This window comes from Anomaloglossus baeobatrachus, chromosome 4, assembly GCF_048569485.1.
Source record: "Anomaloglossus baeobatrachus isolate aAnoBae1 chromosome 4, aAnoBae1.hap1, whole genome shotgun sequence".
NCBI classification, from domain to species: Eukaryota; Metazoa; Chordata; class Amphibia; order Anura; family Aromobatidae; genus Anomaloglossus; species Anomaloglossus baeobatrachus.
The window spans coordinates 439,478,684-439,494,508 of record NC_134356.1 but is presented as its reverse complement, the minus strand read 5'-3'; the positions used below and the strand labels follow the sequence as shown (position 1 = coordinate 439,494,508).

Below are 15,825 nucleotides of genomic sequence, written 5' to 3'. Positions count from 1 at the left end.
AAGGCAGTGCCACGAACTGAAGGTGTTCGTCCCCTATGGCGAAACGCAGGAAGCGCTGATGCTCTGGTGCAATCAGTACGTGGAGATAAGCATCTTTGATGTCGATTGATGCCAGGAAATCTCCTTGGGACATTGAGGCGATGACGGAGCGGAGCGATTCCATCCGGAACGCCTGGTTTTCACATGCTTGTTGAGCAGTTTTAGGTCCAGAACAGGACGGAAGGATCCGTCCTTTTTTGGCACCACGAACAAGTTGGAGTAAAAACCGTGACCCCGTTGCTGAAGAGGAACAGGGATCACCACTCCTTCCGCCTTCAGAGTGCACACCGCCTGCAGAAGAGCATCGGCTCTTTCGGGGGGCGGAGATGTTCTGAAGAAACGAGTCGGAGGACGAGAGCTGAACTCTATCCTGTAACCTTGAGATAGAATGTCTCTCACCCATCGGTCTTTTACCTGTGGCAGCCAGGCGTCGCAAAAGCGGGAGAGCCTGCCACCGACCGAGGATGCGGTTTGAGGAGGCCGAAAGTCATGAGGAGGCCGCTTTGGGAGCGGTTCCTCCGGCGGTATTTTTAGGACGTGACTTAGACCGCCATGAATCGGAGCTCCTCTGATCTTTCTGAGGCCTTTTGGACGAGGAGAATTGAGACCTGCCCGCGGTCCGAAAGGACCGAAACCTCGATTGTACCTTCCGTGGTTGAGGTCTGTTTGGTTTGGACTGGGGTAAGGATGAGTCCTTTCCCTTGGATTGTTTAATGATTTCATCTAATCGCTCACCAAACAAGCGGTCGCCAGACAATGGCAAACCGGTTAAGAACTTTTTGGAAGCAGAGTCTGCCTTCCATTCACGTAGCCACATGGCCCTGCGGACTACCACCGAATTGGCGGATGCTACCGCCGTACGGCTCGCAGAGTCCAGGATAGCATTAATGGCGTAGGACGCAAACGCCGACGCCTGAGAGGTTAAGGACACCACTTGCGGGGCAGATGTACGTGTGACTGTATTAATCTGCGCATGACAAGCTGAGATAGCTTGGAGTGCCCATACGGCTGCGAATGCTGGAGCAAAAGACGCGCCGATAGCTTCATAGATGGATTTCAACCATAGTTCCATCTGTCTGTCAGTGGCATCTTTGAGCAAAGCCCCATCTTCCACTGCAACTATGGATCTAGCCGCCAGTCTGGAGATTGGAGGATCCACCTTAGGACACTGAGTCCAGCCCTTGACAACATCAGGGGGGAAGGGATAACGTGTATCCTTAAGGCGCTTGGAAAAACGCTTGTCTGGACAGTCTCGGTTTTTCTGGACTGCCTCTCTGAAGTCAGAGTGATCCAGAAACGTACTCAATGTACGCTTGGGAAACCTGAAACGGAATTTCTCCTGAGAAGCTGACTCCTCAATTGTAGGAGCTGGGGGAGAAATATCCAACACCTGATTGATGGTCGCTATAAGGTCATTCACTACGGCGTCACCTTCAGGTGTATCAAGGTTGAGAGCGGCTTCAGGATCAGAATCCTGATCTGTTACCTCTGCTTCATCCTCCAGAGAGTCCTCCTGCTGAGACCCTGAACAGTGTGATGAGGTGGAGGGAATTTCCCAGCGAGCCCGCTTGGGCGGCCTGGGACTGCGGTCCGTGTCAGAGACCTCACCCTGGGACCTATGGGTCACCCCAGGGGCACTTTGCTGTTCCAATTGAGGGGGACCAGGGGTCAAAGATTGAACAGTGCCCGGGGCCTGAATCACCGGTCTGGACTGTAAGGCTTCTAGTATTTTAGCAGACCATTTATCCATACTCTCAGACAGTTTGTCAGCAAAAGCTGCAAACTCCGTCCCTGTCACCTGGACAGTGGTAGCAGGTGGTTCCACCTGGGCCACCAGTAGCAGAGGCTCCGGCTGAGTAAGTGCCACAGGGGCCGAGCATTGCACACAATGAGGGTCAGTGGAACCTGCCGGTAGTATAGCTGCACATGAGGTACAGGTTGCAAAGTACGCCTGTGCTTTGGCACCCTTGCTTTTTGCGGACGACATGCTGTTGTCTCCTCTGAGAACAATCCAGGAGGGTATATAGCCAAAAATCAACAGAGCGACCGTACAGTGCAAATGTATAGCCTATAAGCCTATATATATATATATATATATATACACTTCGGCACTCAGTGGGGCCAGCACCACAGGTGCTGCTTACCGACCGCTCAGAGCGGTTGTGTGATCACCAGATTCCCTGCCTGGGTCTCCCTGTGTTGTCTCTCCTCTCCAGCGTCTGAATCGCTGACAGGAATGGCTGCCGGCGTTCTGTGGGGAGGAGGGGACCGTGGGCGTGCCCAAGAAAGTGCGGGAATCTAGTGCCCCAGTGTATTGAGTGAGGGGGCAGGAGGATACTAATGTATGCTCCAGCCCTCAGCGCTGACGATCTGTGCAGCGTCCCGCCCTTCCCCTGACTGGCAGGCCTGTGGGCGGGAATATGCGATACTAGGCCGCAGAAGCCGGGGACTAAAGTTATAAGCGCGGCCGGCAATAAGCGCGGCCGCGCGGTAGTCCCCGGCGCACTAACACACCCAGCAGTGCTGCAATGTGTATGGCACAAGCGCTCCATGCGCGGTCCCCACGGGGACACAGAGTACCTCACAGTAGCAGGGCCTTGTCCCTGACGATACCCAGCTCCTATCCAGCAGATTCCCAGGGGCTGCGGAGGGAGCACGGTCCCAGTGCCTGGAGATCGATTAGGATCCCACTTCACCCAGAGCCCATTAAGGGATGGGGAAGGAAAACAGCATGTGGCTCCTGCCTGTGTACCCGCAATGGGTACCTCAACCTTAACAACACCGCCGACAAATTGGGGTGAGAAGGGAGCATGCTGGGGGCCCTGTTATGGGCCCTCTTTTCTTCCATCCGACCTAGTCAGCAGCTGCTGCTGACTAAGCTGTGGAGCTATGCGTGGATGTCAGCCTCCTTCGCACAAAGCATAAAAACTGAGGAGCCCGTGATGCACGGGGGGTGTATAGGCAGAAGGGGAGGGGCTTTACACTTTTAGTGTAATACTTTGTGTGGCCTCCGGAGGCATAAGCTATACACCCCAAGTAGAGAGAGAACAATACGACCAACATCCAAAGTGCAAAAAGTGAGATCTTTATTGAGGGTAGGTGCAGGGCGGCACAATACAAGTGAGACCACAGACAACAGATACTGACCATAAAAAACAGTATATCTTAAATTGTTAATACATCTATGTACAGTTCACATAATTCCAATCCCTAGTGCACATGGGAAACCATTGATTGTATATATAAATATGGGAGTATGGAATTAATCAAGGTGGACTACATTGTCACAGGGGAGGAAAGAATTGTTATTATATCCCTCAGAATGTGCATTGGAGTCCAAAATATCCCAGATATATGTTAATTAATAAAGTCACACTATATACATAGTATATGCTGTTATCAATCTACAACTAACATGCTGGGTATCAAATTACTAAACTGAGGGGCTGTGTGGGAAAATATACCACAGATTTCATGATCACCAAAGAGAGGAAAAATTTCCCCACATCTCCCAATCATCAAAATGTCCACCTAATGGCAAGGATATCCCACAGTGCACAAAGGAATGATGTGATAATACTATGTATACAGTCTAAATAAATGCCACTTAGTGACAGCCACAATTGGCCTTATTAATACCTAACATAGACTGTATATGACCATCACACGTTAATATAAGCAGTCAGCACCACTATGTGCACCAGAAAAAAGGGGAACATTGCCATGTATCACAGTCATGTAGGTCTGCTAATAGCTCAAGTACCCACATAGAAGGGAAATCATATCCCGATCATGGCGCACACATGGTAGAACACTATACCTGATTATTGGTGGTCAGTGGGTGTTGTCCGCGTCCTTCCCGACGGCCGTTTCGGCGAGATGCCTTCGTCAGGGGGCGTGTATTAAAGTGAGGGGGCACGTGGTTTAAAAAGGATCCGTCAGCCAATTGTCGCCGAGTACTATTTAAGTGACGTGGGCAGTAGCCCAGACAACGGAGGACGCCCGCCGCCCGCCGCGCGTACCTCCCGTCCGACACTTCCGGTCACATGACCGCCACGTGTGCGCATCACGCGGCCGTCATGTGAGCAGACGTCACACAAGGAAGACAGCGCGGCAGCACGCAGGCGCCCACCGCTCCCAGGGCGCATGCGCACAAATTCGCCACTGTGTTACGTATAGAATGCAGGCAACACCAATTTGGAAGGATTTATACGGGACAGGGATATTGTGTGTATATATAAACGGCGGGCAAAAATACCCGATATACATATATAATAGGAATGCATTGGCAAGGTCAGATGCCATATAAAAATGATCTAATATGGTCAAAACCTGCATATACCCTTCATAATAGATATTTCACATATATAATATAGCATGACTTCAGACCATTGCAAATATTGATAACATATGAAGAAACACGATATTCGATAACTGTACAGCAAATATGTAAGTGGCATATGCCTGAGGGACCGACACAAAGGCATACAGCACAATGCAGTCGTATCTTCCCAGTCGGGGACCGCAGAATATAAAAATTGCATGATTTTACATGAAGATAAATGTATAGCAAAGGAAAATAGTTATGACAACGTAACCATAAGACGTCATCGTATTACATTGTGTCGGTCCCCCACCTATAACCATCAACTATAACTGCGTAACATATATCACGGAACCCACTCGATGTCAATATATAAGTAAATAAACAGTAATCATGGCATCGAATAGGCACAGCTCCCAACAGTCATGAATCATAGACTGTAACAATTCACATGATATCGTATAAGACCAATACATCAAAATTTCCATATTCGGTACCATGCAAATCATGACATCATGAGAAAGAACAAAATGCCGTAAAACAGCATTAAAATAATACCCCCCATATGCATTCCCATAAGATAAAAAACCGTCCCATGATCATAGGAATACTTATAGTATCCACAAAACATAATGTTCTGTAAATATAAACAATGGCAACACACAGTCACCATATCCAAATGTTCTTAGGGCAACACACAGTCACCACATCCAAATGTTCTTAGGGATTATTGCAGTCCCGACTCTTCATGGGATGTGCCCACTTCATGATACTACAGGGATTTTTTTCGGCTGTCACTCAAACAGATATATCGGTAAGACAAGAGGAAGACGCCTAGAATAAAAAAATTATAATTAAAAACAACATATATACATACATAATAAAACCACAAGAAAGACCCCCCATGTAGTCATAGCGCTAGGAGGACAATGGTATTCACAAAAAAGGGGCATAAGAGATGTTTTCATTCAGTCCCAGAGGGTGAAGGGTTTTTAGTTCCCATATCCACCTAGTCTCCATTTTGGCCAGTCGTTGGCTGATCTTGCCACCCCTGATATTGGAATCAAGGTGGTCGATGCCCCTGACTCGTAACAACATAGGATCAGATTGATGGTGTTGTCTAAAGTGGCGTGGGATAGTTTTTAGTGATGGGACATCGGAGCAATTAGCTGCTGCGATGATCCCATTTACGTGTTCCCGGATGCGCACCTTAAATTGCCTGGTTGTCAAGCCAACGTATATTTTGGGGCAAGGACAAGTGGCATAATAGATGACCGCCGATGTTGTACAGGTAATGAATTTTTTAATGGAGAAGGTGTGTATACCCTTAGAGTCTGTGAATGTATTTGTTCTGTCTACATTCGGACAGGCCACACAACGGCCACACGGTACACAGCCCACACGAGGGACCACAGGACCGAATGGAGTTGGCTGAACATTCTCATCATAATGACTTGCCACAAGATGATCACGGAGATTTTTAGATCTCCGGATACTCAGCATTGGCCTTTCAGAAATCATCTGAGCCAATATAGGATCAGCCTGCAGAACTGGCGGTGGGCGCCTGCGTGCTGCCGCGCTGTCTTCCTTGTGTGACGTCTGCTCACATGACGGCCGCGTGATGCGCACACGTGGCGGTCATGTGACCGGAAGTGTCGGACGGGAGGTACGCGCGGCGGGCGGCGGGCGTCCTCCGTTGTCTGGGCTACTGCCCACGTCACTTAAATAGTACTCGGCGACAATTGGCTGACGGATCCTTTTTAAACCACGTGCCCCCTCACTTTAATACACGCCCCCTGACGAAGGCATCTCGCCGAAACGGCCGTCGGGAAGGACGCGGACAACACCCACTGACCACCAATAATCAGGTATAGTGTTCTACCATGTGTGCGCCATGATCGGGATATGATTTCCCTTCTATGTGGGTACTTGAGCTATTAGCAGACCTACATGACTGTGATACATGGCAATGTTCCCCTTTTTTCTGGTGCACATAGTGGTGCTGACTGCTTATATTAACGTGTGATGGTCATATACAGTCTATGTTAGGTATTAATAAGGCCAATTGTGGCTGTCACTAAGTGGCATTTATTTAGACTGTATACATAGTATTATCACATCATTCCTTTGTGCACTGTGGGATATCCTTGCCATTAGGTGGACATTTTGATGATTGGGAGATGTGGGGAAATTTTTCCTCTCTTTGGTGATCATGAAATCTGTGGTATATTTTCCCACACAGCCCCTCAGTTTAGTAATTTGATACCCAGCATGTTAGTTGTAGATTGATAACAGCATATACTATGTATATAGTGTGACTTTATTAATTAACATATATCTGGGATATTTTGGACTCCAATGCACATTCTGAGGGATATAATAACAATTCTTTCCTCCCCTGTGACAATGTAGTCCACCTTGATTAATTCCATACTCCCATATTTATATATACAATCAATGGTTTCCCATGTGCACTAGGGATTGGAATTATGTGAACTGTACATAGATGTATTAACAATTTAAGATATACTGTTTTTTATGGTCAGTATCTGTTGTCTGTGGTCTCACTTGTATTGTGCCGCCCTGCACCTACCCTCAATAAAGATCTCACTTTTTGCACTTTGGATGTTGGTCGTATTGTTCTCTCTCTTCTTGGTAAATTTGTGCGACTTATCCTCAGTCCCCATCCAGGATCCTATATATATTATGATGACTATTATCTATAATTGTATCTGGTAAATCATGGTGTGGCTGTGGTTTTCTTTGAATATTAATATTGCTGTGTTCTGCACAGATTGTACTCCAGCCATGGACTACAAGGCAAAGGAGAAATGTTGGCTTGATCAGGCCAACCAAGTGTATGGTGATATGGAAAGCGGTAGGACATCTACAAGTGATCACAATCTCGAGGAGGCATTTTCTACAATTCAACAGCTTCAATTAAAAAGATCTAAAATATGGTGGAACCGCCAATTTTTACAGAGATATATCGCTAAGAAGTACATACCCCGAGGGCTTAGAGTCCGTGTCATTCCCACCTTTTTTATTGACGACCACTCTTTCATCACGAGATGGGAGGAGGCGTGCAACATGTGTTCCGCAGTCTTTATGGAGTTGTTGGTGGAGTCCAACACAAAGAGCATCTCCAGTATAGATATATTACTGGATGAGGCGCAGTCTAAATTTAAGGAAATATGTCCGCCAGATCAATTGTCGGTCTTTGATTCCAGACTTGAAAAGAACCTTGATAATTGTGTCAAGAAAATCCATGACACACAAGCCAAGAAGTGGGCCCGCGATCTACGGGATTTTTCCCAAAGAACAGTCTATTTTTGGAGACAGGCGCCCCCTGGATCACCTAGGGCTACTCGCTCTGCCTCCTTTTCTTCTGTGTCTTCAATCAGCGATCAGTCGGATGGAATTTCGGCTCAGTCAAGTATTACAACTCGATCTGGCCTATTGATTGGGAGACCGAGAGAGAATATGACATCTGTTGTTAAAACTAACAACTATAGAACACCTGGATACAAGTTCTCCAATAAGGTGATTAATCTTAGTTCTTATATTCTCTCTCCTTCTGACATCTCCCTTTTGGAAAAGGGTCTTTCCTTTTCACCAACTGCCAGATTTGATCGCTTTTTGGCTATAAAGGACTTGCATTTATTTGCTCGTTCTTTAATTTTTAAAAGATATTTCTTTGACACTAATTTGAAAAAACTTTTTCCTACAGAGGAGGAACAAGTAGCCTTACGTGATCTTGAGGAATTGGCCATGGAACATAACATGACGGAAGGAGGTAAGATTCCTCCTTCAATACGACCACGATCCAGGAAATTTCCTCCTCTTGCATCATGCCCAAATGTGGACTTATTCGTGCAATTGGTCACCAAGGAATTCGATAACATCCCGGCTGGTATCTCTCATGACAATCTCTCTTGGCAGGAACGCACTAGGTTGCGGGAGCTGCGGAGGTTACCGGGAGTGGTACTGAAGCCTGCGGACAAGGGTGGTAACGTGGTGGTGTGGCCTAAGGATCTCTATGAGAGGGAGGCGTTTAGGCAATTACGGGACAAGGTCTGCTATAAAAAGTTGACCTTCAACCCACTTTCTGCCTTCACGTCCTTGCTTCAGGGGATCCTGAAAACCGCACTAGCCACTAACGTCATCACCCAAGACCTGGCTTCGGCCCTCCTGGTCTCTGAGCCGACAGTTCCCACACTGTACCTCCTGCCAAAAATTCACAAAGGTATCAGCCCCCCTCCTGGTAGACCAATTGTATCTGGAAGAGGTAATTTCCTTGAACACGTTAATCGCTGGATAGATACCAAACTTCAGCCGCTTGTTGAGGGGTTACCATCTTTTATCAAGGATACTGGCGATTTCCTCAGGAAGGTCGATGGACTGAGCATTGGCGATGATTCTATACTGGTGACGGGGGATGTGGAATCCCTCTACACCAGCATTAGACATTGTGACGGGCTTCGAGCCACCAGATTCTTTTTAGAGATGTCGAATTTTTCATCTGACATGGTGGCTCTCATCATGGAGTTATTGGAGTTCACTCTAACTCACAATTTTTTTGTTTTTAAGGGGTCTTTTTACCTGCAGCTCCAGGGAACAGCGATGGGGGCTTCATTTGCCCCCTCCTATGCCAACCTGTTCCTGGGGCTGTGGGAGAGGGACCTCTTCCTGTCGGATCAGCTGCCGTCGATAGACCGTGTCCCTTTTTGGACACGGTACATCGACGACATCTTTTGGATCTGGCAGGGTACTGAGACTGAGCTCCATAACTTCATGAAGTACCTGAATTGTAATGATTGTAATATTCATATTACGTACACCCACCATGCTCAGTCCGTCGATTTTCTTGACGTCATCGTCAAAAGAGATTCTAACAATATCATCCAAACGGACATATTCCGAAAAAAGACTGCGGGGAACATGTTGCTGCATGCGTCCTCTTCCCATCCCAGCCACATGATTCGGTCCATTCCGGTGGGCCAGTTCCTGCGATTACGCAGGATCTGCTCCACCGACCTAGATTTTGAAGATCGAGCACTGGACCTCAAACATAGATTTTATGCGAGAGGTTACAGTAAAAGGTGTGTCAAGAGAGCCTACAACAGAGCGAGGCATTCCTCCCGCCACTCTCTGTTGTACGCTCCTAAGAAATCTCCATCACAGGAAACCATAAGATTTGTGACTGACTATCATGGCCAATTCTCAGCTATGAGATCTTGCCTGCAGAAATTTTGGCCAGTTCTGCAGGCTGATCCTATATTGGCTCAGATGATTTCTGAAAGGCCAATGCTGAGTATCCGGAGATCTAAAAATCTCCGTGATCATCTTGTGGCAAGTCATTATGATGAGAATGTTCAGCCAACTCCATTCGGTCCTGTGGTCCCTCGTGTGGGCTGTGTACCGTGTGGCCGTTGTGTGGCCTGTCCGAATGTAGACAGAACAAATACATTCACAGACTCTAAGGGTATACACACCTTCTCCATTAAAAAATTCATTACCTGTACAACATCGGCGGTCATCTATTATGCCACTTGTCCTTGCCCCAAAATATACGTTGGCTTGACAACCAGGCAATTTAAGGTGCGCATCCGGGAACACGTAAATGGGATCATCGCAGCAGCTAATTGCTCCGATGTCCCATCACTAAAAACTATCCCACGCCACTTTAGACAACACCATCAATCTGATCCTATGTTGTTACGAGTCAGGGGCATCGACCACCTTGATTCCAATATCAGGGGTGGCAAGATCAGCCAACGACTGGCCAAAATGGAGACTAGGTGGATATGGGAACTAAAAACCCTTCACCCTCTGGGACTGAATGAAAACATCTCTTATGCCCCCTTTTTTGTGAATACCATTGTCCTCCTAGCGCTATGACTACATGGGGGGTCTTTCTTGTGGTTTTATTATGTATGTATATATGTTGTTTTTAAATTATAATTTTTTTATTCTAGGCGTCTTCCTCTTGTCTTACCGATATATCTGTTTGAGTGACAGCCGAAAAAAATCCCTGTAGTATCATGAAGTGGGCACATCCCATGAAGAGTCGGGACTGCAATAATCCCTAAGAACATTTGGATATGGTGACTGTGTGTTGCCCTAAGAACATTTGGATATGGTGACTGTGTGTTGCCATTGTTTATATTTACAGAACATTATGTTTTGTGGATACTATAAGTATTCCTATGATCATGGGACGGTTTTTTATCTTATGGGAATGCATATGGGGGGTATTATTTTAATGCTGTTTTTACGGCATTTTGTTCTTTCTCATGATGTCATGATTTGCATGGTACCGAATATGGAAATTTTGATGTATTGGTCTTATACGATATCATGTGAATTGTTACAGTCTATGATTCATGACTGTTGGGAGCTGTGCCTATTCGATGCCATGATTACTGTTTATTTACTTATATATTGACATCGAGTGGGTTCCGTGATATATGTTACGCAGTTATAGTTGATGGTTATAGGTGGGGGACCGACACAATGTAATACGATGACGTCTTATGGTTACGTTGTCATAACTATTTTCCTTTGCTATACATTTATCTTCATGTAAAATCATGCAATTTTTATATTCTGCGGTCCCCGACTGGGAAGATACGACTGCATTGTGCTGTATGCCTTTGTGTCGGTCCCTCAGGCATATGCCACTTACATATTTGCTGTACAGTTATCGAATATCGTGTTTCTTCATATGTTATCAATATTTGCAATGGTCTGAAGTCATGCTATATTATATATGTGAAATATCTATTATGAAGGGTATATGCAGGTTTTGACCATATTAGATCATTTTTATATGGCATCTGACCTTGCCAATGCATTCCTATTATATATGTATATCGGGTATTTTTGCCCGCCGTTTATATATACACACAATATCCCTGTCCCGTATAAATCCTTCCAAATTGGTGTTGCCTGCATTCTATACGTAACACAGTGGCGAATTTGTGCGCATGCGCCCTGGGAGCGGTGGGCGCCTGCGTGCTGCCGCGCTGTCTTCCTTGTGTGACGTCTGCTCACATGACGGCCGCGTGATGCGCACACGTGGCGGTCATGTGACCGGAAGTGTCGGACGGGAGGTACGCGCGGCGGGCGGCGGGCGTCCTCCGTTGTCTGGGCTACTGCCCACGTCACTTAAATAGTACTCGGCGACAATTGGCTGACGGATCCTTTTTAAACCACGTGCCCCCTCACTTTAATACACGCCCCCTGACGAAGGCATCTCGCCGAAACGGCCGTCGGGAAGGACGCGGACAACACCCACTGACCACCAATAATCAGGTATAGTGTTCTACCATGTGTGCGCCATGATCGGGATATGATTTCCCTTCTATGTGGGTACTTGAGCTATTAGCAGACCTACATGACTGTGATACATGGCAATGTTCCCCTTTTTTCTGGTGCACATAGTGGTGCTGACTGCTTATATTAACGTGTGATGGTCATATACAGTCTATGTTAGGTATTAATAAGGCCAATTGTGGCTGTCACTAAGTGGCATTTATTTAGACTGTATACATAGTATTATCACATCATTCCTTTGTGCACTGTGGGATATCCTTGCCATTAGGTGGACATTTTGATGATTGGGAGATGTGGGGAAATTTTTCCTCTCTTTGGTGATCATGAAATCTGTGGTATATTTTCCCACACAGCCCCTCAGTTTAGTAATTTGATACCCAGCATGTTAGTTGTAGATTGATAACAGCATATACTATGTATATAGTGTGACTTTATTAATTAACATATATCTGGGATATTTTGGACTCCAATGCACATTCTGAGGGATATAATAACAATTCTTTCCTCCCCTGTGACAATGTAGTCCACCTTGATTAATTCCATACTCCCATATTTATATATACAATCAATGGTTTCCCATGTGCACTAGGGATTGGAATTATGTGAACTGTACATAGATGTATTAACAATTTAAGATATACTGTTTTTTATGGTCAGTATCTGTTGTCTGTGGTCTCACTTGTATTGTGCCGCCCTGCACCTACCCTCAATAAAGATCTCACTTTTTGCACTTTGGATGTTGGTCGTATTGTTCTCTCTCTTCTTGGTAAATTTGTGCGACTTATCCTCAGTCCCCATCCAGGATCCTATATATATTATGATGACTATTATCTATAATTGTATCTGGTAAATCATGGTGTGGCTGTGGTTTTCTTTGAATATACACCCCAAGTGTCTGGGTCTCCCAATGGAGCGACAAAGAAACAGGCTACATTAACTTCACCAATAATTCTAAAAATACTGCACAGTATACCCTAACATAGGAGCCATTGGGTGAATAATACCACATTATAATTATACAGTGGCACATGTCAGACATCCAGAGGAGCAAGTTGGGAGGATCTGATTTCCAATGTACACTGCAGACAGTGTGCATGCATCCTAAGAGGATATATGAATAATAACCTTACAGAACACAAACACTGACCTGCTTTCACCAGAAGCTTGTGCCAAAAGTCCTGTATGCTTCAGAAGTGCAGCAAGAACAAACCGTGACACTGTGTCCAGCAGTGACTCATTACTAATTGCAGCACTGTCCCAATCTGACATGGAGAAATAAAAGGTTACTTTATCTTATTTACTTTCATTTATCCTCTGATGGATCACTGAAGTCTTAGGCTATGTGCACACGTGTGCGTAATTCATGCAGTTACGCTGCGCTTTGTAGCGCAGCGTAACTGCATGCGTCCTGCGTCCCCTGCACAGTCTATGGAGATTGTGCAGGGGCCGTGCGCACGTGGCGTCTTAGAGCGCAGCGCTTCGGCTGCTGCCCGAAGCACTGCGTTCTAGAAGTGACATGTCACTTCTTCCGTGCGCTTTGCCGGCAGCTCCTGCTCTGTCTATGGCAGGAGCTGCTGGCAGAGCGCATGGAATCGGCTTTTTTTTTCTCTCTACGGACATTTTCTGCAGCGATTTGAAGCGCGCATGTGCTCTTCAGATCGCTGCAGAAAATTCTGCAGTGACTGTACGCAACGTGCGCACATAGCCTTAAGGTGCATTTGCAGTAACAAATTATCATCAATGAGTATTCCGATGTAACACTCGTTCTTTGGGTGAAATGATTTTACGCTTGCTTAAAAACAATCGCTCAGCTACAAATCATCATGTATAAACAGAATTTGTGTTGCCAAGAACAATGGCAGGCTATGCGCACAGAAAGATTTATTACAGATAGTTTTTGTGCATGAGAAACAGTTAGCCTTTATGCTATTAAACAGCCACAAAATGGCAAACATGTAGCTGGACAGAGGTGATTTAACATTAGCCCATACCAGCCAGTGCAAAAGAGCCCTCATCAACCTGTCCTAATTCACATACCTTTACTAATTGCATAATCCTGCATACTCATCCACAAGCTACGAGCAGGCTCCTTGGTGGATCCAACTGCTAAGTCAACTAAGACTGAAACGTCCGGTCTTAACTTGTAATCAAATGTTTTTGGCTCCTCATTGGCAGATAGCGCCACTTCCAGCAATGCACTCATGCATTTGTCTAGGAAAGGAAAAGATCCATTACCATTGTCTGTTATTTCTCAGTTCTAGGATGCAGCAGACATGGCAGGTTCTTAACGTTCGTATCTATTTTTATATATCATTCTGGCTATGCACTAAGCCTTTTACTTACCCAACTGAGGAACATCCATCTCAATACCATTTCCAAACAGAGGCGTCTTTAACCAGTAGGCAGTGTCGTTTTCCTCTTGTGATGTGGGGGATCCTTGCAGCATCCCACCTAAACAACGCCCAATCAGCAATGTAACTGTTCTCTCCAAGTCTACAAGCCAGACCCAACACTGAGCAGGTGCAGGCAGCAACACACCTGCCGGGTCAACTTGTTCTGGTCCCCCTGAGAGTAACAATAAGAACATATAGAATTATTAATGAAAATCAAGTGTCGCATCTATTGCTAATATAATAAGCACTAATAGAAAATAATGCTGAACATTGTCCTACTATTGCTTGAAGTAGCTATTTAACATTAAGCCACACACTTCCAGGCTAACACGACCATTTTAATAAAATATTTGTATGTCAGAACATGAACAATGATAAGTTACCATGAAGAGGCCATTGTAACTCTTGATCCTCCAGAAGAACAGCTGCCGGCAGCAATCTATTCAGGCAATCTAGTGGAGGCAGCAGGTCCAGTAGATAACTGAGCAGAGGTCTAGCGACCCAAACAGGCAGTAATAGTAATGCATTGATCAGCTGACACAGCATGCTGCCAGCTGCAGACACATACACCACATCTAAAAGGAGGAAAGATTACAAAGTTTAATGTGAAAGTTATATACAGAGCAAAAAGAGACAATTGCAATTATGGTTTAGAAGCGTTAAGAGTAAACGCCATGAAGGTACAGTACAACGCATCTATATGGAGTCTCACATAGGACCAAACAAGGTATATAAAAAGTCATTGTGAGGGCACATCCTGGAGAAATCCATAGTAAAATGTGTGTCAGAGGCTCTGTTCAGATTTGAGTGTAATACAATTATGAATACATATTATGCATACATGGTAAATTAACTTCTTTACTAATCAGGGAGGTAGAGAGCAACTGGGGAGCAGAAGAATCTGGCTGATGTATCTCTATCTAAATGACGAGAATATATGGTAAATTCCAGTATATGACAAATTAAAGGGGATCTGTAAGCAGATTTTTACTATGTAATCTGAGGGAAGCATGATGTAGGGGCTGAGACACTGATTTCAAGGATGTGTCACTTATAAGGATGTGTGCTGTACTTTCAATACAGTAAGTGTTTTATTACCAGTAGATTACTATTGCCAGAATAGCTGCTCTGTGCCTACTGGTCCAATGAAACCCCCAGAAGGGATTATCAGCTGTCCATCAATATACAATGGACATAGAAAGCTGCTAAACAGTGGTGTGGGTGGGGTTAGCTTTCGGACCACTGCTACACCTACAGCAGAGAAAACGGATTGTATAACAACTGCTGCACCCAACAAACTAAGTGATACATCATTGGACTCAGGGTCTCTTTCTTCATTATCCTGCTCTTAGAAGAGGTGGCAAAAACCTGGTGACATATTCCCTTTAAAGCATATCCAGCAATTTAATTATTTCATAAATCAATACTACACATGAAAACAAGCAACTTTGTAACACATCGTATAAGACAAATTTGCTACTTTCTCTGCAAGAATTGTTCAGTCTCAAAATTCTCAATTCTAAGGTAAAATCTGTATTCAGTGAAGACTTTCCCACTACTGAGATAGGAGATGACGGGAGGAGCAAGAGGCAGAGCTCTTCCTTTCTCCCTCTTCTATCTACCTCTCATCAGTAACAGCTGCCATGTCCTCTCTCACTAATGGGAAAGTCTTCACTGAATACAGATTTTACATCAGAATTGAAAATTTTGATACTGACTGATCAATTCTGG

The 15,825-nt window shown here is 45.2% G+C and overlaps 1 protein-coding gene across 8 annotated transcripts in view; it reads right to left on the bottom strand.

Moving 5' to 3' along the window:
* Window positions 1-15,825, bottom strand: part of HERC1 (HECT and RLD domain containing E3 ubiquitin protein ligase family member 1) — a 408,496-nt gene that overhangs the window by 270,399 nt on the left and 122,272 nt on the right. For all 8 annotated transcript variants that reach the window (XM_075345504.1, XM_075345503.1, XM_075345506.1 and 5 more), the window contains exons 18-21: window positions 14,478-14,669; window positions 14,045-14,266; window positions 13,739-13,912; window positions 12,849-12,963 (exon numbers count right to left, since the gene is read on the bottom strand). In XM_075345504.1, the coding sequence (XP_075201619.1) occupies window positions 12,849-12,963; window positions 13,739-13,912; window positions 14,045-14,266; window positions 14,478-14,669 (703 nt within the window). The remainder of the gene's footprint in view (window positions 1-12,848; window positions 12,964-13,738; window positions 13,913-14,044; window positions 14,267-14,477; window positions 14,670-15,825) is intronic.